This window comes from Astyanax mexicanus, chromosome 15, assembly GCF_023375975.1.
Source record: "Astyanax mexicanus isolate ESR-SI-001 chromosome 15, AstMex3_surface, whole genome shotgun sequence".
NCBI lineage: Eukaryota > Metazoa > Chordata > Actinopteri > Characiformes > Acestrorhamphidae > Astyanax > Astyanax mexicanus.
The window spans coordinates 6,112,170-6,135,724 of NC_064422.1; the positions used below are offsets into that span (position 1 = coordinate 6,112,170).

Here is a 23,555-nt window from a genome sequence, read left to right on the forward strand (position 1 = left end):
AAAAGGCAAAATGAAAATAAATATGTAAGGTGGCCAATACTTTTTCACAGCAATGTATATTAACTTACCGGTTGCAGATCAATAAATGATTTTTTGTCTCTTTGTAGCTCGGACGGAAGCTTATCTGTCCTCTTTACCTTGCGCATCTGAAAAGAAAAAACATTTTATTAGGAATAATACAAGGTTAATATACTTTTTTCATGGCTTCTCAGCAACTTTTCTTGACCGTACAATCTTTAAAACATTAGTGCAGATGTGGACAATAAACTAAAAATCTATCAAAAAACTTATCTTCAGTTTAAATCATTTGATGGAATCAGTTTTTAAATAACCTAATTTGGCAGATATCTGGCTGTGGAGAAACAAGTTAGTATTAACAGGAATATATGTGCATGATGAAGAAATTGCGAAATTTGGCAAAGCTATTTTCACATGCACACACTATCTCCCCCTACAGCCATGTATCCCTGGTGTGTTTCTGTAAAGACAAAATATGACCAGCCGGCTTATGGGAATAGAGAGATTTTAGCCACTCTAGCACTGACTGTACCCCTACAGTTAGCACTCTTTTCTACCCCAAATACCCCATTAGTAGACTGTTGTCTAATTAACTCATTCAGTTTTCTGAGGTGTCACCTCAGTTTCAGTCTGGGACCAATCACAGGAACTAGCGCCACAATGGAAGCATCGTCCAGTAAAAGAAAACTCCTTATTCATTCCTTCATCTGAAAAGAAGTGTGCATGCAATAAAAAAAAAGACAACAAATACATGCTTTTGCAGAACTGAAGTTGAGATCACCAATTTCATTCTAAATGACAATGTACTCTGGTTAAAACAATGCCCCTGAGTTTGTACCAGAGCAGAAATTAACTCAAACATAATGAACAACATTAAGATTGAAGCAAAAATTAATAAGTTTGCTGTCATATAGTTTAAATATTTTAAACTTTTATTTGAATACATATTTTAATATTTCATATTCAATCACTGGGTAAATGACAAAAATAAAATTGGTGAAACTCCCCTTAAAATTTCACTGTGACATTTCTACTGTACCTTTGGTACTCTTTGTTCTAAAAAAAGAAAAATAAGCTCAGACTTTGGATCAGACCTTAACCAATACTTTGCCGCAGACTCATTCATTCATGAAATGACCATCATAAATACTTTCAAGTTATTTATATGAAGGTTAACTTACACTCAGACCTTGGAATCAGAGAGTCCAGTTTCCACTCATGTAATTTCTCCTTCACAAATGAATCCACGGAACAGGAAAAATCTAACAGAACTGAAGAAAAAGAAATTGTATTAACAAAACCACATCAACTAACATTTTATTTTTTAAAGCGGAACCCAACAAGATGCCTTTTCTTCCAGCTAGACTTAAAATATAATTCAAGAAAAATTAGAAAGCAACTAAGTACTAAAATCTATGTTCCTTCCTTTTAAGGTACTTTTCAGCATTTGTATATAGCTTTAAGGAGAAAGCCAGTGTAATATGGACTTTTTTTTTTTTTTTACATTTTTACATCATTTACAATATCAAAGTAGCTCCACACTTCATTGCTAGAATTCCAAGGGCTCTAACATTTAAAACAAGGCACTGAGAAAGATAGTGCACAGGTAGTTTATTAAAAACACTGCTTATACACACAGCATGAAAAAGTAGGATAGTGGAACAAATTGCTAAATTAATTAAATGCAAATGCATCATATATTATATATTAAATATTAGTTCAAATACTGTAAATTTTAATGCAAGTCACTCAAGCAGAGTTTATCAACTTCAAAAACACAGTTTCAACTCATCTGCAGCAACATGTTAGGGAAGAAAACAGACTAACAACAATAATTCAGTAAACTAAGATGACAATATGCACTTTTAGCTGCATAGGGAATTCCATTAAGACTTTTAACCCAATATAGGACCATGCATTAATAAAAGCTAGTTTGCGGTAAATTGGCAACGACAGAAGCTAGCTATCTAGTTAATTAGCAGTAAGGATGATGAAATAGCACCTAATGAAGCTAGTTAGCTAGATGTCCAGCTAATTAGCAGTAAGGACGATGAAATAGCACCTAATGAAGCTAGTTAGCTAGATGTCCAGCTAATTAGCAGTAAGGAAGATGAAATAGCACCTAATGAAGCTAGTTAGCTAGATATCCAGCTAATTAGCAGTAAGGACGATGAAATGGCGCCTAATGAAGCTAGTTAGCTAGATATCCAGCTAATTAGCAGTAAGGAAGATGAAATAGCACCTAATGAAGCTAGTTAGCTAGATATCCAGCTAATTAGCAGTAAGGAAGATGAAATAGCACCTAATAAAGCTAGTTAGCTAGATATCCAGCTAATTAGCAGTAAGGACGATGAAATAGCACCTAATAAAGCTAGTTAGCTAGATATCCAGCTAATTAGCAGTAAGGACGATGAAATAGCACCTAATGAAGCTAGTTAGCTAGATATCCAGCTAATTAGCAGTAAGGACGATGAAATAGCACCTAATGAAGCTAGTTAGCTAGATATCCAGCTAATTAGCAGTAAGGATGATGAAATAGCACCTAATGAAGCTAGTTAGCTAGATATCCAGCTAATTAGCAGTAAGGAAGATGAAATAGCACCTAATGAAGCTAGTTAGCTAGATATGTAAAATGTAAAACTAGCGTTAGTCATCAAAATCTAATTAGTTATCTAGCTGGCTAGCTAAATCTCTAGCGCAGCTAACATGCTAATTTGATATTAAGAGGCTTACCTTAGCTAAAATAACATAATTCCACAAAAGCATTTTTTTTCCTTTATCGCAACTCGAAACTAGTCCAGCTGAAGGTACTTTGTCTAAAGGTTTACCTAATTATCAAACACTGCATAGCTAGCAATTTAGCTAACAAGCTAATTTTTAGCTATTTTTACCTAATGCTCACAGTACGTTTTTCAGCCTCAATTTGTAAGGGAGAATGAATCTAAACACTTGGTGTCTAGCATAAAATCGACATATTTATACAAAAACTCAAGATTAAGCACTTTACTTACATATTTCTTTCAGCCATTTACTTCCCACAGGAGCCTCTTCCAGCGGGAGGGAAATGGTGCGGTCGGTGTCCAGGGCGGGGCGGGGCGGGGCGTGACTTGACGTGACGTGCATGTTCTCTCTCAGGTCCGCACTGCAAACCCAGCAGCGCTGGGTTGTTTAAAATTACCCAACAAACGAAAAAATAACCCATATTTTTGACCCAACCTCAGTAACATAGCAGTTGGGTAGTTTAAATAACCCAGCATTTTTTAGGGTGTATATTCCACAGACTCCCTATACTCCCTACATTGCAATATACTACCCTTTACTACCCTATACTGTCCTATACCTTACTTCTGCTTTATAGTAAATCTGTTCTATACCAACACTACCATACACTCCATATACTATTCTATACCCCCTATACTATCCTATAATAACCTATTCTTTATATACTACTGTGTAGTATTCTATACTCTGTATACCTCCCTTACTATAATATATAACCATATACTACTCTATACTATCCTATACTATGTATACGACCCATTACTATACTATATTACCTTTAATACTCTACACAGTTGGATATGTCCTGTCCTACACTACAACCCTCTACTTTCATTACTCCTCTGCACTACATCTTACCTTATGCTTCCTTTACCCCCTATATTACCCTCTGCTCTAAATATCACCTTATGCTCCTGATACTACCCTATACTCCCTATATTCATGTGCTACCCATTCACCATATACTCCCTATATTATGTGTACCATCGTATTTTGCCATATATTACCTTTTACTACTATATACTCCCTATACAACCCTATACTACTGTATACTCTTTGTATTACAATATTCTACCTATACTGTCCTACACCTCTCTATACAACCCTATACTGACCTATACTCCTTATATTGCCATATTCTCTATATACTACCATGTAATCCCTGTACTGTACTACACTATAATGGCCTACACCTCTGTATAGGACCCTAGAGGGCCCTATACTGACCTATACTCCCTATATTGCCATATTCTCCATATACTACCATGTACTCCATGTACTATACTACACTATGCTGGCCTACACCTTTGTATAGAACCCTAGAGGGCCCTATACTGACCTATACTCCTTATAATGCCATGTTCTCCATATACTACCCTGTACTTCCTGTACTGTACTACACTGTACTGACCTACACCTCTGTATAGAACCATAGAGGGCCTTATACTGACCTATAATCCCTATATTGCCATATTCTCCATATACTACTCTGTACTTCCTGTACTGTACTACACGTTAATGGCCTACAGCTCTGTATAGAACCCTAGAGGACCCTATACTGACCTATACTCCCTATATTGCCATATTCTCCATATACTACCCTGTACTCCCTGTACTGTACTATACTACACTATACTGGCCTACAGCTCTGTATAGAACCCTAGAGGGCCCTATACTGATCTATACTCCCCATATTGCCATATTCTCCATATACTACCCTGTACTCCCTGTTCTATACTACACTATACTGGCATACAGCTCTATATAGAACCATATAGGGCCCTATACCACCTACAGTGCACTACCCTATATCACCCTATATTGCCCTATACTCCTTATACTACACTCTACACTGTCCTACACCTCGCTATACAACCCTGTACTTTCTTATTCTATACATACTATTCTATCTATACTATTACCATACAGTAAACTACCCTATACCCATATACTGTCCTAAACTTCATCATAACTATCCTTTACCCTTTGCACTTCCACATATTTGATGGAAATTCTAAGGGTGGCACAGGGTTTATAACTTTTAATCCTTTTACTAACATGTGATTCCGCTAGACCAGGTTTCTAAACCACTGTTCTCTTACCGTACTCCCAGGGCCATGTCACTGCTGAACAGCATTTGATTAATTGATTGATTGATTGACCCTTGAAACCCTGTGTGGCTGAAGCTGAAAGGTGTTAAAGTGGCCTCTGAGCCGCAGTAAATCACAGGGAACCTCTATTTGTTAAGCAGTAGTCATAGTTAGTGTTCTCCCTTGTGGAACTCCGCGTACACAAGTCACTACACGACTCTGTATTAATACTCTCTGCTTGAGTGGAATCTGTTTTTGAATGGCGGTGGGACAATGCGTTCACCTCGCGACCCCCGCCGTCCACTTCTACCACCAGCCAGTTAACCAGGAGGAAGCTTGCCCTTTCCCTCTTGTTCAGAAAGGACAGGCGCAGTATGCCACCTGGTTGCCAACAGCACCGATTACAAACAGTTTGAAAAGGTCAGCGCCTAATCTGTGAGCAGAACCTTTATAGAAGCAGAAAAGAGCTCTTTTGCTTGAAAAGGGGTCTGCACGGTTCACAGAGTCTTGTTTTTGTTGCGCAGTAAGTGCTGATACGGTGGGGGTCCCACACTTCACTGGTGCGGAGCTGGCTTGAGCCACAATGAGACAGCTCTCTGCTATTTACAAGTTCTTAACAGTGGGAAGCTGGAAGAAAAAAAATATTTTTCTTTATATCATCTATACTATAATATACTACCATGTTCTACCATATCATTGATGTCCAATAAGAAGATCTCCAAAACATCTCCAAAACAGCAACTTTACAGGAGAGAGAAAAAACCTTCTAAACTTTCAATGGAAGTCAATGTAAAAAGAGTTTATTTCAGGTCATTGTTATGTATTTCTATTATTCTGTTCATGAAGAAAACGGACAATTTGTCTTTGCAAACTATGTAGTAAACTAAAAATCATCAAACATGAATCTGGAATCTGGAAAACAAAACTAGCCAGAGTAAGAGCAAAGCTTATACAGCCTAACCCATTAACGATAGACAGCTAAAGAACAGATGTAGTCTACTAACAACAGACAATGACAATGAGAAACAGTGATGTCATTTTGATATAACAATGTGATATAACAATGTCTGTGATGTGATCTTAGAAAGGCATATCTAAACTATGATTATACAAGCCATATGGATTAAAAGTACTAAATTATTATTTTTTATTTTGTTTGCTTTCTTTATTGTACAGAGTATTGTGATTCTAGCATTTTATAGTATAGCATACGGAAACACCTGGATTATATGAAAAGTGCAAATAAATAAACTAATGCTATGTTTCTTTCATTTGCATTCATAATACAAACCCAAGATATCCTAAGTTTTGTCTGGTCAGCTTTATTTCATGAGCCCAGTCCAGCACTATACACCTTTCTCCACATTCATGCCTTTCTAATGTGTGCAGCATGTGGTTTTGCATTGTCTTGTTGAGAAAATGTTTTGTCACATACTCCTTTGCCCATGTGGTTCTATCAGCTTTTGTTGATTGATTGTTCTTAATGCAGTGTCATCTGAGGGATCAGAGCAAAAGCAAGGCATGTTATGATCTGAGGTCACAAAGGAACCCAGCTTAACTTCTAAGCAACTGAAGGCCTTTCTCTCATTGGCTAATGTTAATGTTTATGAGGAGAACACTGAATATCGAAGTGGCATATCAGGGTTGCAAGAAAAAAGCAGCCGCTCTTCAAAAAGAACATTGTTTATTTTTGCAGTTTGCTAAGAATAAAAAATAAGAATAAAAAATTCATAATATCATTATCCCGTCTGCGAAACTTGGTGGTGGTGGTATCATGGCTTGGACCTGTTGTGCTGCAGCTGAGCCAGGAGAATACTAAAGCAAACTATCAGGTGTTGTACCAAATTTAATATTCTAGAATGGCCTAGACAAAGTGCTGAATTTATTTCAAAGGTCATGGGAGTTCATAATCTTTCATTTGGGTAAAAGCAATTAGTAAAAAGATCTTTATTAGTAATGATTGCATTATTAAGGGGAATATTCTTTTAAAAGAGCTGAGAACTTTTTGAACTTTCTGAGCATGGAGGGTTGACTCAGAGGCCACCTCCATGCACAATCGTTTCAGAGCCAACAATGCTATCAGGTGGTTCAGTTCCCATGGCAATCACTCAAAGTGGATTTTCCAACGTGCGTGCAGCATGCGTTGTGTGCAGTGAGATATGCCTTTTCATACAAAGAAATTAAGTTATGACATATCTATGCCAAGTCGCTATCAGCCAGCTTTTCGCTGGCGCGCATTAGATAACTTATGTTCCTATTTTGTGCTTGGATGCCGGCGCATAGTTTCCTTTATTACATGCCAAGAAAACAAAGCCTGGGGTTTCTCAAGAGTCTCCGATTGAATGTTCGTTCACGGTGTGAATACGCACAACGACGCCATTCCTCTCTGCTGGTACACAGTCTGGGGTCTTAATAATATAAAGGAATCTGCACATGCTGCCAGTGGTCCTGTGTTTGTAAATTTAATGGAGGGATTTGTGCTGCAACACTGTTTGCTTTGGAAGGATTATGACATGTAACAGGGGCTTTTGTCTGCAAATTAATTTGCATTTGTGGAGATTGATTTAGGTTTTGCTAATAAAAGTGGGGTGTATTATTCAAAAGCTGGATTCCCTGGTGAAGAAATATATATATATATATATATATATACTTAACTGTACATATTAAAGATATTGAGAAATATCTTGAGAAGTATGCTGTTAATATACTAACAGATGTATGTACTTACTTAAAACATGTTAAAATATTTAGGTAACACGGTAACACTTTCCATGAATGTCATCTCTATTAGACTTTATAACCACATTCGTAACATATTATAATGCAATCATAACATGGCTATAAATATTTATAAAAATGCATAACCCATTATAGCCATGTTTATAAAGCATTAAAGCATTATGACGTTAAAAGCTGTGCTTATAATATATATGTTAAAATATTGTATATATATATATATCGTTAATGATGTAGTCCCACAATGAAAGTCTGGCACTTCACTTAGAGTGCACAAAGACCTGTTATAATACATTATAATTGACTATAATTAATATTATGTTCAAGGCAAGAATCATTTATCAGTGGTTAAACATATATTTATAGGATTATTGAGGCTGTGTTTATAAGTTGGAAGCTTTTTTTAATCATAATAAAGTCTGCAAGCTGGCACTGAGTTTCTTGGTATTGATGTATAACATGTTATAAACGCAGCTATTAATGCATTATAATCACAGTTCATGATGCATTATAAACATGGCTATGATGAATTATACATTTTTATAAATATGTATAGCCATGTTTATAATGCCTTATGAATGTATTATAATGTGTTATGAGTATTTTTATAGAGTATTATAGAGATGACATTCAGTAACACCAGTAACACTTCCTGTGAACCCTGTATTCATTAAGTATTAAAAATGCATTCATAATGCATTATATGACATGCATAACACCATATAATGACTGTAATAAGTCTGTATAATAACTCATACTTAAGTACTTAATGCAACATTCATAACATAACATTATAAACTACAAGAATAGGAGTTTATAAAGAAAGGGCTTGTAATACCTTATAATATCTGTTTATGAGAACATTGTACAATGTACTGTTGTAATGCACTATAACACAGATGTGATATATTTTGGTATAATGCATTATAATATGCAGCTATGATTTCTCTAATTAAGCTTTTATTCAAGTGCGTAACACATTATAAAGCCTTATATATAGTCATTACTGACTTGAAGTAAACATGAAGTACATTTTTTATGCCTCACTATAACGTCTTGACAGTAATGACTGTACATAAGGCTTTATAATGTGTTACGCACTTATATAAAAGCTTAATTTGAGAAATCAGAGCTGCATAGTATAATGCATTATACCAAAATATACTAAATATGTGTTATAGTGTTGCATTACAACACTACATTGTTCAATGTTCTTATGAACATATATTATAAGACATTACAAGCCTTTTCTTTATAAACCCTTATTCTTGTGGTTTATAAGTACTTAAGTATGAGTTATTATACAGACTTATTACAGTCATTATAAGGTATTATGCATGTCATATAATGCATTATACATGCATTTATAATGCATTATGAATACAGGGTTCATAGGAAGTGTTACCAAAATATATTTATATTATGCTTTCATCAAATGTTTGAAAGTAAACTTTTTAAAAAGTACAATATAATGTATTTTTAAATAAATAGATTTTTAAGTATACTTTTTTAAGTAGTTTAATGTAATTTAATATACTAAAATATTTATTTCCAAATATACTTTAGTATTTTTTTTTTTTGCAAAGTGTGTTAAAACAACTGTTACAATAAAGTAAATTAAATTACTTCATTTAAAAAGTGTAAAGTACGGTGGCCGAGAAAGCCCAGCGCAGTGCAAATTGAAAAGCGCTGCAAAAGCACAAAACACATCCATCAAAATTACAACACAGGCGCAGCAAATAGAAAAACGCGCTGCAAATAGAACCACAACACAACGGAAGTGAGTCACAACACAACGGAATTTTCCCGGAGGACCTTAAAAGATGCTGTACCAGCTGTATACAAAGGACAATAAGTGGCAAACAAGCTTCTGAAAAGTAAGTTATGTTTATTACCTGTGATTACCACGGTTGTGTGCATATTATTAAAAGTTCTGCTTCACAAAACGCCTTGTTTGCCACTTATTGTCCTTTGTACACATAGTGAAGTCCGAGACGTTACTGAAGACGCAGCTTAGCTGGTACAGCATCTTTTAAGGTCCCCCGGGAAAATTCTGTTGTGTTGTGACTCACTTCCGTTGTGTTGTGGTTCTATTTGCAGCGCGTTTTTCTTTTTGCAGCGCGTTTTTCTATTTGCAGCGCGTTTTTCTATTTGCTGCGCCTGTGTTGTAATTTTGATGGATGTGTTTTGTGCTTTTGCAGCGCTTTTCAATTTGCACTGCGTTGGGCTTTCTTGGCCACCGTAGTAAAGTACATTTCTAAAACTCTAAAAATTGTGGTACAGTATATTAAATTATATTTTATACCCAAGAAAATATACTAGAAGTGTGCTACTTACAAAAGACAGGAACTACAAACATATTTGTACTCTAATGTAAATATAGATCACATATATTTAACATCAATTCTTAGTACATTATAGTAATTATATACCCAGTAAATAATAGTGATACAGTTGTAATACTCTTTAAATATATTATAATTTTACTGTAAACATATTTAAAATATGGGGTTACATACATGAAGTAGTTTAAATGTTTAAATGTTCCTTAAGTATATTTAAAATAGTGCCATTTTAGTACAGTTAAACACACTTAGCACAATTTAAGTACGACTTTTGTACTATTTTAATACAATTAAAGTATAATAATAAGTACAAAAAAGTTGTACCATTTTAGCACTCTTTAAATATACTGATTAATAATAAAGTGGCTGCAGTAACACTTTAGTGCATTATAGTATAATAATGATTAGTATAATTTAATCTACTTTTTTTCATTGAGTATTAGCAAAGCGTTGAACGCATTGTGTTTTCAGACAAATTTAGCATAGATCCTGATCAAAGGACGTGAAATGTAGATTAGATTTTAAAATTGAACATTGATGTCCTAAAAGTAAAATAATTCAGTCTACACTGAAGCCTGGGGTCTGTCGTTTTATGTAATCTGCAGTATCTCTATCATCTCCTATTCCCACATCAGAGAAGAATCTCAAGGGCTAAACTTCAGTAAACTCCTCAGCCCTAAAGATATTGTATTTTCAGTGTAGTTTCTTAATCATACGCAACATCAAACATCTCACACATTAAGAGTTTAACACCCTCCCTGGTTTCCCCCAGTCCTAGAACACAAGAACAGTGATTTCTCTTTTATGACATAACAATAGTATACTGTACACTGTACCAAGTAAAACAGATCACAGAAAGGTGCTCTTATCTGGCTGATGTTAATTTGTGGGTTCTGAGGCTGGTAACTCTTATGAACTTATCCTATACAGCTTCCTTTACTGGGGTGGTCCTGATGAGTGCCAGTTTCATCATAACATTTTTATGGTCTATATGACTGCACTTGAGGATACTTTCAAAGTTCTTGAATTTTTTTCAGATTGACTGATCTTCGATTATAAAATATTTTTTTTATTTATTTAGTCGAGTAGTTCTTGTCATAATCTGGATGAGAGCATTACTCAGATAGATCTATTCACTGTATATCTGTAACTCTACCTCTTCACTACTTTACAACTGATGCTCTCAAACACTTTATTAAGAGACAAGAAATTCAAGTTTCAGGTTTTCAATTTGGTAAAATCAAAGAAACTTATTATCATTTTTAAATGTTTTTTTTTTTTTTTTTTTTTTTTTTTCCCAGAGCTGTATATTCACAAGCACTTTTGCTATTTAACTATGGAGGACCAAAACTGCCAAAATTAAAAATAAATAAATAAATAAAAAGTAATATGGTGATCAAAATTATAATTAATATAAAAGTAAATACATATACATAAAATAAATATGTTAATAATTTGTTATTTATGGGTTTCTTTATCAACTATTTTGAATTTTTCTTTTGACAATTTTTTTTATTTATTGGCTTAACTATTTATTTCTGCATTCATTTATTTCCTGTTTAAACATACAGGCTTAGCAATCAAACCCAGAGAGAGAGAGGAGCTGATATGAGTAGATGAGTCCAGGAGCTGAAATGTTGGGGCGGGGTTTGGTATCGGATCTGCTCAGAAAGGCAACTGCTCGCCTCAAAGAACCGGATCAGAGTCTGTATTACGATTTAAATGATCTTACCGCCAAAGGGGCAAGACATGCACAATCGATCTAGGGTTTCTGACATTGATCAAGCAATAGCAATGCTAAGACACTGTGACATCATTTCTGGACAGCCCCTTCATTATCATATAAGGACAAGGAAAAACAGAAATAAATACATCAGGAAATAAATAAATACAGAAATAAATAAATCGGGAAATGAATGAATGCAGAAATAAATAGTTATGTGAATAAATAAAAAAAGGAATCAAAAGAAAAAATGATAATATGATAATAGTTAATAAAGAAACCCATAAATAACAATTTATTAAGATATTTATTTTTATGTATACGTATTTATTTTTTAGATTAATTATGCTCATTCTTTACTGTTTTAATCGCCGTATTACTTTTATTGAGTGATTTACATTTTATTTATGTATGTAATTATTTATTTATTTATTTTTAATTTTGGCCATTTTGGTCCTTTGGTATTTAACCGATGCAGGCACGGGACATGAAAACAGTTGGTGAGACCGATGGTGGGGTGTAAGATAGCAATGAGCATCACAACCCCTTTACTCCCAATACAGTGTCTGCTGCGTATGAAAGTAATGAACCCTAAAATGCCAGGATGGAGTGCGTCAGTGTGTGTGCGTGTGTGTGAAAGGGTGTGAGGAGGAGTGGTGTGTGTATGTTGGAGTTTGTGGGGACGTAGGTCTGGCTCAAAGGACCTCATTACTCTGTAGTACTTAAGCATGTGGTGGTGTGGAGCAGTCATTAGAGCGGAGTGAGAGCACTGAGAGAAAAGCAGCAGAATTCACTATTATCTGGGCAAACACAGCACACCAAGGGCCTGGCAAAGAGGGCCTGGTTTCAGAGGGGGTGTGTGTGTGTGTGTGTGTGTTGCACTGAAGCCGAGTGTTTAAGCAGGGATTACCAGGACTGGAGAAGCTAGCGTCCAGAATAACAAAAGCTCAAGAGTATCTCCTCCTCCAGTACCTGGGGAAACAAATCAACCTCTGAGTTTGCGTGAAGCACAGCATCAGTCTCAGGGAGAAAAATGGACTGCAGAAAACATTTTATTATTATTTTTTCCTGGGAAACAAAGGAATCTGGAAACAAAATTCTGGCCTGGCAAGCTCTTAACCCGAGCATAACAATGCATAAATCTCTCTGAATTCTGCGGCACGCTCAACTCCTGCCTTTAAACTGTAATTCAATCTCAAATCCAGTTAAAAAAGGAGGAGTTGAACAGGTTTTAGAACATAATCACATTATTACTTAACTACATATTTTTTATGTACTCAAGCTAGGGAATAGAAGCGGGTTTGATATTGGGGGGGTGTAACATGGAGGAGGAGGCAGGATGCAAGTGCAAGTCTTTTTTATTATCCATATTTAAACTAACAAAGAAAGGAACACTAGGGAGTATAAAAAGAAAAGGTAACTAAAACAAAACACTATGAAACAGAGGATAAACTAAAATACTGAACCAAACAAGCAAACTAAGCAAACAAAGAAACAAACTAAATAAAGCAAACCTGAGACACTGAGGACAAACAACACAACAGGTCTGAGGCTAAACAAAACATTTAAACACGATCTGGAAAGATTAACGAACACGGTCAAACAAAAAGCGCGACAGAGAACAATGGATCACATGAGGTATTTATACACAGGCACACACTAGGGACACCTGTGGAAGTAATGAGGGGGCGGAGTTACAAATGAGACACAAGGTGACAACACTAATGGCTTGGGCAGGGCTAGGGCGGGGCTAGGGCGGAGACAGAACAATAACAAAACAATGCCATGTGCTCAAAAAAGCACATGGCTGGAAACACAAGACAGGAAAACAGGGCAGGAGCACAGAAAACCAAAAGAGGGAAAAACACAGGACAGACACAGGCTAATATGTGACAGGGGGGGAGACACATTTGCTTATATGAATTAAAGCCCACCCTATAGTGTCTTAGAACAACATCCCTTTTTTTCTGTATTCGGTTTATTATTAGTTACATCCAAGTAAAGGTGACTTTACTACAACCTCAACATGTTACTCCACATCAGTGGCGTGCAGTGAATATAGTGGGTACCCCTTCTGCAAACACCCCCACCCCAACCTCGCACTTTAATTAAAAGTACATTAATATTATGCTTTATAATAATAATAATAATAATAATAATAATAATAATAATAATAATAATAAATAAGTGTCATGTGTGAGAATTTGTTAATATTCAAATTCTGATGAATTACTGCTTTGTTCACATCTACTGATCTTTAGTTAAAAATATATTAATGAAAGTTATTATAAAGTGTTACCCGTTTTTATAATATGGTAATGTGGCAATTGACCGTACCCAGCAGTGATTAGATTGAAAAATATTGGAGTGTTGCTTTAATTCCTCTGGTGCACAGAGCGCTCCAGAGACTCTGTTAACTATCCGAGCTGATTAATTAATTCATTCATTTTTGAACCTTTTATATGGGCTTAGAATGTGTTTTTTCTATTATTATTTTTTAAAACAACAGATTGTAGAACACCCTTATTGTAACTTGCTAACTTGTAACTTGCTCTCACAGCCTACAACACACAACACTTAGGCCTGGCAGCTGCTTAATACCAAAACAACCAAAGCACACCCAGTAAAAAAACATTAAATGATTGATTACCTTCTTTAGAACCTTTTGTATGAGCCTAGAAAGTGTTTTTTTTTTTGTCATTTTTAATAAAACAGATTGTAGAACACCACTATTGTAGCTTGTTAACTTGTAACTTGCTCTTACAGCCTACAACACACAGCTCTAAGGCCTGGCAGCTGCCTAATAAATGGAATACCAATGCATACCCTGAAAAAACACACATAATTTGCATCCTCTGCTGTGATCAATACATTATAAAGTGTTACCTGTTTTTATAATATCCGCGTGTGATTGGGCAGAGCCTGTTTTAACTGATGGAGCTCAGCAGCTGTGCAGTGGGTTGTATTCCGTATGTGCTGTTGTTTTTTTAATATTCAGGTTTTGGTTTCTGTTCTGAGTGTGAGGGAACAGGTCTAAAATGTTGTCTGTGGTAATTGACCGTACCCAGCAGATGCAGAGTGATTAGATTGAAAAATATTGGAGTGTTGCTTTAATTCCTCTGGTGCACAGAGCGCTCCGAAGACTCTGTTAACTATCCGAGCTGATTAATTACTTGTGGTGGTGTATTTTTTTTTTCTTTAAAAATGTACCGGGGAAGGCTGTTACGGCCCAAATGAATTGAGTTTGTTTCATAAAAAGAGATGGGAGTCGCGCTCTCAGCCAGGATGCCGCGTGTGAAATAATCAAGCCGTCTGGCAGCCGGGGCCATTGATTCCCTGCCAGCGACTCGGCTTGCGTGTCATTGTTATCCCTCCACATCACACCGAAGTAAAGGGTATTCATGTCCTTGGGTAAAAGGATCGGAATCCGCTCGGGGAGAAAAACACACGCGCTCTGCATCTGCTGCTGTGATCAATACATTCTCTTATAGTCTGGTTTAAAAAAACAACATTCCCTGCTTGATTATTTTTCTTTAGAATCTTTTATATGAGCTTAGAATGTGTTTTTTCTATCTATTATAGAACACCCCTATTGTCACGTGGTCCCTGTCTGTTCTCATGTTTCTGTGTTTCTTTACCTTTTCTGGCCCTGTATCATGTCTGTGTTATATCCCCACGTGACCTGTGCTCCTCTGTGTCTCCTGTCTTAGTAGTTTTCCACTCACCTGTGTTCATTTGTAGCTCCGCCCCTTAGTCCCAGGTGTTTCCTGTTTCCCGTGTTTGTCCACCACTATTTAAAGTGTTCCCTTCTCTCGTGTCGATCCTTTTATGTTTTTACGTCTGTTAGTGGTCCTCGTGTTTTTCTGTTATGCTCAGTCCTGGTTTCCTTGTTAAGTTTATACCATGTTTATTTTGTGTTCATTTTTGTTAATAAATGTTTGTATAGTTTGCGTTTGCGTCCGCCTCCTCGTCCTTCCCGCACCCAACCTGACACCTATTGTAACATGCTAACTTGTAACTTGCTCTTACAGCCTACAACACACAACAGTAAGGCCTGGCAGCTGCCCAATAAATAAAATACCAATGTACACCCAGAAAAAACACACATAATTTGCATCTGCTGCTGTGATTAATACATTCTCTTATAGTCTGGTTAAAAACAGCATTCAAAGTTTTATTTTTTTTCTTTAAAACCTTTTATATGGGCTTAGAATGTGTTTTTTCTATCATTGTTATTAAACAACAGATTATAGAACACCCCTATTGTAACTTGCTAACTTGTAACTTGCTCTTACAGCCTATAACACACAACACTAAGGCCTGGCAGCTACCTAATAAATAAAATACCAATACATTTCTTCTTTAGAACCTTTTATATGGGCTTAGAATGTGTTTTTTCTATAATTTCTTAAAACAACAGATTGTAGAACACTCTTATTGTAACTTGCTAAATTGTAACTTGCTCTTACAGCCTATAACACACAAAACTAAGGCCTGGCAGGTGCCTAATAAATTAAATACCAATTCACTCTGGAAAAAAACACACACAATCTGCATCTGCTGCTGTGATCAATACATTCTCTTATAGTCTGGTTTAAAAACAACATTCCCTGCTTGATTATTTATCTTAAGAAGCTTTTCTATTGGCCTAGAAAGTGTGTTTTCTATCATTTTTAAAACAACAGGTTATAGAAGCTAAAGAGCTAAAGGTGTTGTTGCCATGTGGGTCAGCCAGACCTCTTTCTGCACCAGTTTTCTTCAGTTTCCAAGAGTCTTTTGAAGGTGTAGGAACAGTACTCACTGCTCTCTGGCTTCATCTGTAATTTTTCTAAGGAAAAGTGCTTTAAAACTGTTAATAGATACAGAGTTCTCCTTGTTTCTGTGTCTTTTTCTAGTTATTATGATGAAAGTGTGAATGTGCTGTGCTGTATGATCTGTTTCCAGCACTGCTTTACTACAGACAAACTCTTTATTTGCGTATATTTTTTTTAAATCCATTTCCAAAGCTCAGTTTATTTTCATTACTACTTACAAGCTATAAATTGTTAACTAATTACCTGTTTTTTTATATGTTTATTATTTTACAGTCTAGACATTTTTTTCACTTTTTATTTCTTAGTTTTAGTTATGTTTTCCTTAAAAGTTCTGGCACTTTGTACTATTTATGTTCACATGTTTTTTGTACCATTTCAGGTTATTCCCTGTACCTGCAGGGCTTAAATTATAAACGTTTTAGAACACTCCAGTTGTTTGCCATTTATTTTTGCAATTTAAGCTCTTCAGGTCCAATAAATAACCTGAAATGAAATCCAATGAGCGAGATGTACAGTGGTCAAACGCTCTGGCACTAGGATCAGGAGATTGCTGGTTCGAATCCCAGTCATGCAGCTTGCCATCAGAGAGCACAATTGGCCTTTTGCTCTCTGGGTACACATTACAAAAGTCTCTGGGTGGGTAGATGACGCTCTTTCCCCTCACCACTCCAAAGGGTGATGTCGATCAGCACAAGGCGTCTGTGAGCTGATGTAGCTGAGCCAAGTCGCTGCAATTTCCTCCGAGTGTTCAAAAAGAGGAGGAGTCTGACTTCACATGTGTTGGAGGAGGCATGTGCTCGTCTTTACCCTTCTGGAACTCTTCTGCTGAATGGGTGGGAGCTAAATTGGGAAGAAAAAACGGGAGAAAAATTTAAAAAAGTCAATTACATTTATTTTATTTACATCCTACTGGGCACAAAAATACATAATTCTCTCTCTCTTTCTCTCTCTCCTGTGTTTACAGGTTTCCTGCAGTCAGTGAGAACGCTCCTGTAGGCACGGTGGTGGGGGTCATCCTTGCAGCTGCCATAAATCAGAGCATTGTCTACTCCATTGTGGAGGGGAATGAAGGAGGTGAGTATCTGCACTCTAAAAACAGGCCTATACTGTACCTGAGATTAAAGTGCTGTCTTAGATCCCCTATTAAAATGGGCTATACAGATTCTCATACAAAAATCTAACATTAATAATAATTCAGACTTGTTTTGATGGGGATGCTAGGAGCTACATCTCTATAACAACAAAAGAAGAAAATAACACAGAAGATTCTAATGACTTTAATTTTATCCTGATGCTCATATTCAAAAAAAGGCTATACTGCTATATTCAACATGCAAGATGTTACTACAATGGAGGCTTTGACATAGAATCAGTTTAACCAAACTAAAAAATAAGTAGATAGATGATTGATCAATCATTCTGGTTCTGACAGAGGTTTTTCTAGATCTTAGAAAATTATACGGTGTGCGTCTGGGGTGGGAGGAAGAACATCCCCCTGATGTTCTAAACATAATTTTGCATTATACTGCTTTGACTGCTTTGTTATATGTTCCTTAATACTCTGGATGACTTCAGTATTCATTTACAATGTAGGGACAAAAAGCTATTTATTTATTAGTTTCATTGTTAACAAACAGCATACACCTGACCACAGTATATTATCTATGTTTTAATATTAAAGTACACCAGAAATAATCCTATTTTTCATTTAAGAAATCACGAAATGCTAAAAAAAAAGTCGTCCTAGGAATTAGAGCTTAGATCAGGTCCAAAAAATGTAGCATGACCTGCCAAGCCAGACCTGACCCATAAAAAAAAAGTCATCATGAGCCCGAGCCTGGTTTAAACCCGACATTTTTTATTAGTTAGTAGAGCGTTAAAACTGAGCTTTTTAAAAACATTTATTATTTAAGAAAAAAGGTTTATTAAGAACAGATCTCTGAAAAATTAAAACACAAAAAATGTGAACGATGATTGTTGGGAGTTTATAAACTTGTTACTTATTAATTTTGATACTTACTTTTTTTTTTGTTTTATCAATATAAGATATTTAGAAGAAAAACAGGAGAGAGTACCGAATCTCAGTAAATGTTTTGTTTGATAAATACGATTAGAGAATCTGTAATGTTGAGGTCAACGGCAAAACAAAACCCAACATGATCCACAGGCCTAAACATCGGTAAATTAGGCTATAAGAATGATGTCTGGATGATTTTCCTCTAATCTAATATGATTTAACATGGTTTAAGAAAACGGTACCACTTTAAAATAAGACTAACTTTATAAAGGGTTTATAAATGTTTTTTTTACAATAAGTTTATTAATGGTTACTAATTAGGTTGTAAATGCCTTAAAAATCATTAATAATCAGTTATAACACATATATAGAAAGGACAACAATGACCTGTTGTTTGCCAAATAGTGAACCCACAGCCATCTTTACTGTTGCCCTTTCTACGTCTGTGTTATAGCTGATTATTAATGATTTTGAAGGCGTTTACAACCTAATAAGTAAGCATTAATAAACTAGTTGTAAACTATTTATAAACCCTTTATAAAGGTAGTCTTATTTTAAAGTGGTACCAATACTTTCTAAACAAACCAACTTCTTGCCAAAGTGCAAAAAACACACAAAACAGCAATACAGCTATACACTGCACAATCATTAAACTAAAATAGACCAAGAACAATAAAATGATTTACAATGACTTTCCTCTACTCTAATATAATTCACAATTTTTAATAATATAAAACACTTTCTGAACAAACAATTTTTTTTAATATGTAGCATATATATATATATATATATATATATATATATATATATATATATATATATATATATATATATATATATATATATCCTACATGCAAAAACACACAAAAAAACAGCAATGCATTGCATGTGAAGTGCATAATGCGGACATGTTTAGAAATTAAAACATTCTAACTTGTTTTAAACATAAAAGTTTGATTTGTTAGTTTGCTATATTGTAATTAACACGCCATAGCTTTATATAAATTAAAAATAGCATAAAAAAAAAACAGACACCTACGTCGCAGATTAGGTGGTCAGGCATTGGGTCGGGCTTAGTCTCGGCAGAGAATCTAGACTCTACTAGGAATGCCCGTTTTATTGGTTTCTGAACTTTTAATTTCATGCAAGTAAAATACTTTTAAACACTTAATCTGATGATGTACGTATTTGATCACATTCTGTACCATTTTGTCTGTAACCTAAAGAATTTTGTAAATGAAGGCTCTGAATTCAGGCTCTCCACAGCTCTTTGTTTTTGAGGAAGGGTTTTTTTTGCTGGTGTGGGTGTGGGGGGGGGGGGGGGGGTGAGAGAGATGTACAGAAAGCCAGAAGGAGAAAGAGAGGCCCATCATAAGCATGATTAAACCTTGTGCTCAGAGTGTGTTGAGATGAAATTGCCTGCCATATTGGGAATCGCATTTGAATGCATCTGGAGCCGGTCGGAAATGAGGGGAATTGGTTTTGGTTCTTCCTCATCAAGCCAGATCAGAAAACAGGGATAATCAAAGTGCCATTTTCATTAGAGGGCATAAAAGCAGCGGGGTAAGGTAATCAGCGCGGCCCGCAAAAGTTGCTGAATCCGAAGTGTTTAACGCGATGACATCATCTAAGTGCGGGAATAATCCTTAATGAATCCTAATGGTGTCGTGCATCTGAAATTCAAATTAGCATTAGTGAGCGATGGCTCTTAGACTTAAGACTAATGGAATATTTCACCTCCAATTACCAACACTTGTAATTATAAATGAAATCTACTACACAGCTTTTACTTTACACAACTTTCCCACCATGTTCCCACAGGCGAATTCACTGTGAACAACCTGACCGGAGTCATCAGCACAGCCAGGCCACTGGACTACGAGACCAACAGCAGCTACGTCCTGCGGGTGGAGGCCGACTCTCTGAGGGTGTTCTCCTCCAACCAGCGGGCGCCTTCTAAAAGTGAGTTCATTATCAGAGCTGTAATTCCGTAATCAGAGTTAGAATTACATGTAATTGAGAATAAACACATTAAAAATGAACCTCCAGCGTTATCTCTCAGTTTTACAGTTACAGGCCTGGGCCTATATATGGGCTACAAGTGTATGTGAGACAAAACCCTTTTTCTCTACAGTAAAATAAGTTACAGTGGTGTGAAAAAGTATTTCCCTCCTTCTTTTTAGCATTTTTACCATACTTACATTTTTCAAAAAAAAAAAACACTTTTTTATGTATAGGCATGTTTTCATTTATTAAGGGAAAAAACTACCAAAACCAACCTAGTCCTTTGTAAAAAAAAAACAAAAACAAATCAATGTAACTGTGATTAATCACACTTTTTGGAAAGCTGAGTTCAATTTTACTACTAACCACAGCCATGCCTGATTACCGCCAGACCTGTAGAATCAAGAATCACTTCAGTAGATCCTGTCTGACAACATGAAGCAGATAAAAGATCTCAAAAAGCAACACATTATGCCGAAATTCAAAACCAAAGAGGTGATGGGAAAACAAAGTCATTGATCATCTGTCAGTCTGGTACAGGTTGCAAAGTAAAAGCTAAAGCTTTAAGACTCCAGAGAACCACCGTGAGAGCTATTATTCATAAATGGAGAAGACAAGGAACACTGGTGAACCTTCCCAGGAGTGGCCAGCCGACTAAAATTGCTACAAAAGGGCATGGACAACTCATCCATAAGGTTACAAAAGAACCCACAAAAAACAGCCTGTCTTACACTTGCAAAAAAAAAAAAATCTTGATGATCTTCAGAACTTTAATTAAATGTTCTTTGGACTAATGTGATAAAAGTGGAGTGTGTCCTGTTACATCTGGCGTACAACTAATACATAATTACAGAAAAGAATGTCATACTGCACGTAAAACATGGTGTAGGTAAGCAGAATTGCTCAGTAGACCCCGTTCAACTAAAGAGTCAAACTGAGCATGTGCAAAGTAGTTGGCATGGGCCTTAACTAGAGTTACAATTTGTAAAATTTGCCAACAAGTTTATTTACCCTCTTTTAATATGAAACTTAATGTTAGTTGAGGTGATTAGTTTGCTATAATTTACCATGCTATTGAATATTTTTGTCCAACAGACTTTTAAATCATATTAAAAAGAGCAATTTTTAAGATTTGTTTTTTACAGTGTTATTGCTTTTGTGTGTATAAAAGTTTGGCTCCAAATCAAATTCTTCTGAAGTGTTTCATATGAAATTTATTAGGGAGAACATTTTGATTGGTGCAATGTTGGCCCTGGAGTTATTACCTTATTTATCTCATTTATCTCACAATGCTTTTTGCTATCTTGCACCCCTGCAACAGTCTATTTTCACACCTTTGCATTCATACCACTAAAATAGCATCAGAGTTTAGGAATAAATCTACACTGATGGATGGTGGTGGGCTGGAAGTGAGGTGTGTTCAGGTAAATTTCTGGCATGTCTCTATCTTGACGGTGGAAAATGCAAGTGTGCCACTGACTAAAATTAACCTAGACAACAGTCAATCATCAGAGTCTATTTCTTTAGGTGCGCCCAACTTTTAACTCAGGAATAAACAAAATAAAGGTCAAAATAACATTGCTGTTCCCTTAGATGAGATGCTGGTGTATCTTCATAGCATGAACACACAGGTCAGTATCCTCTGCTGAGACGCACACAATGCGCTGCACTGTTAAGATACGAATGTGCCAAAGTCAGAGCTCCTCTGGCTCTTAAAGGGAATGTCTAGTAACACACAGAGATTGGTTTATTTCACATTTCCTATGCCCAAAACACACCCGTGATTGATTAGGAGAATTAATACATGCCTTTTGCACATTTTCATGATACCAAAGACACACCGACACACCCTAAATCCAGCTGTGCAATCCACAATTGACTGGTACGTTATAGATCGCTAAAATAGTGCCCTCAACAGTGCCTCTACTGGTAAAGTGTGTCATCAGCAAGTTCTGGCAGCAGTGTGCTGATGATGCCTGCAGAACATTAGGCAGTTCTCCAGCTCTAAATGCTTAGCAAGTTGCGTGATCGCGAAAGCCGCATTGTTTGTTTGTTTATTTTGGCCAGAGGAGGATGCATGGCCTCTCAAACCTACTGGATTAAAAGCTTTTCATTCATTCATTCAATTAATAAAAAACAGCCTGAGTTTAGCCTGCAGCGATGCACTAGTGTCATCGTCCTGCCGTGTACCATTCCTCATCCGTGCCGTGGATGAGTGCTTCATTTTGAGTTACAATGGGGATGAGACAAGAAAGTTCTGGAAAGCCCCCATTTGGCATCAGTGCAGCGCTCTGTCAGATGATGAATGACGCTATTGCTCGCGCTGTCCCTCACTGCAACACTACATGACTCAGCATTCTGCTGCAGTGACAGATCGGAGGATAAACTGCCAAGCGGTGTTTTGCTATCTATAGGAGTCTGTCAAATAACTCTATCAAATCAAATGAGATTTTAGTTTCCTCAGGCTACGATTAATACAGTTGGACTCGCACAGCAGGTAAAAGTGTCCCAAATCCAATTTTCTGACTAAATCTAAAGTTATTATTAGGTTGTTTACACTATATTACCCATATCAACTTCTAATGTGCATACACAAACCAGCAATGCTTCACGTGAAGTTTCAGTTTCATCTTGAATGAAGTTCAATGAATGAAGTTCAACTTATAGAGCGCCTTTCTAGAAACCCAAAGATGCTTTACAATTTACACATTTTACACTCAAGCACATTACACATCAACACTCATTCACACACCGGTGAGAAGCGGAAGCCAATAGCGCACAGCATACTCTCAACCGGAAACAACCGTCCACCTGGAGGACTGCATCGGTCACTACAGCATTTACCCAGAACAGAGTGCCGATCCAATTCTGGGCATACAGTCATACATACATTTTATACACACACAATCCTGTACAATACACATACTTATACAAATCATTTTAAAGGATTCAATTTGAGAATCCAATTTACCTGATCTCCAAGTCTTTGGACTGTGGGAGGAAACCATCCCTGTAGAAAACCCTCAA

General features: G+C 36.1%; 1 protein-coding gene across 2 annotated transcripts in view; it reads left to right on the forward strand.

Moving 5' to 3' along the window:
* Nucleotides 1-23,555, forward strand: part of pcdh15b (protocadherin-related 15b) — a 459,821-nt gene that overhangs the window by 366,718 nt on the left and 69,548 nt on the right. For both annotated transcript variants that reach the window (XM_049464765.1, XM_049464764.1), the window contains 2 exons: nt 17,472-17,581; nt 20,346-20,486. In XM_049464765.1, the coding sequence (XP_049320722.1) occupies nt 17,472-17,581; nt 20,346-20,486 (251 nt within the window). The remainder of the gene's footprint in view (nt 1-17,471; nt 17,582-20,345; nt 20,487-23,555) is intronic.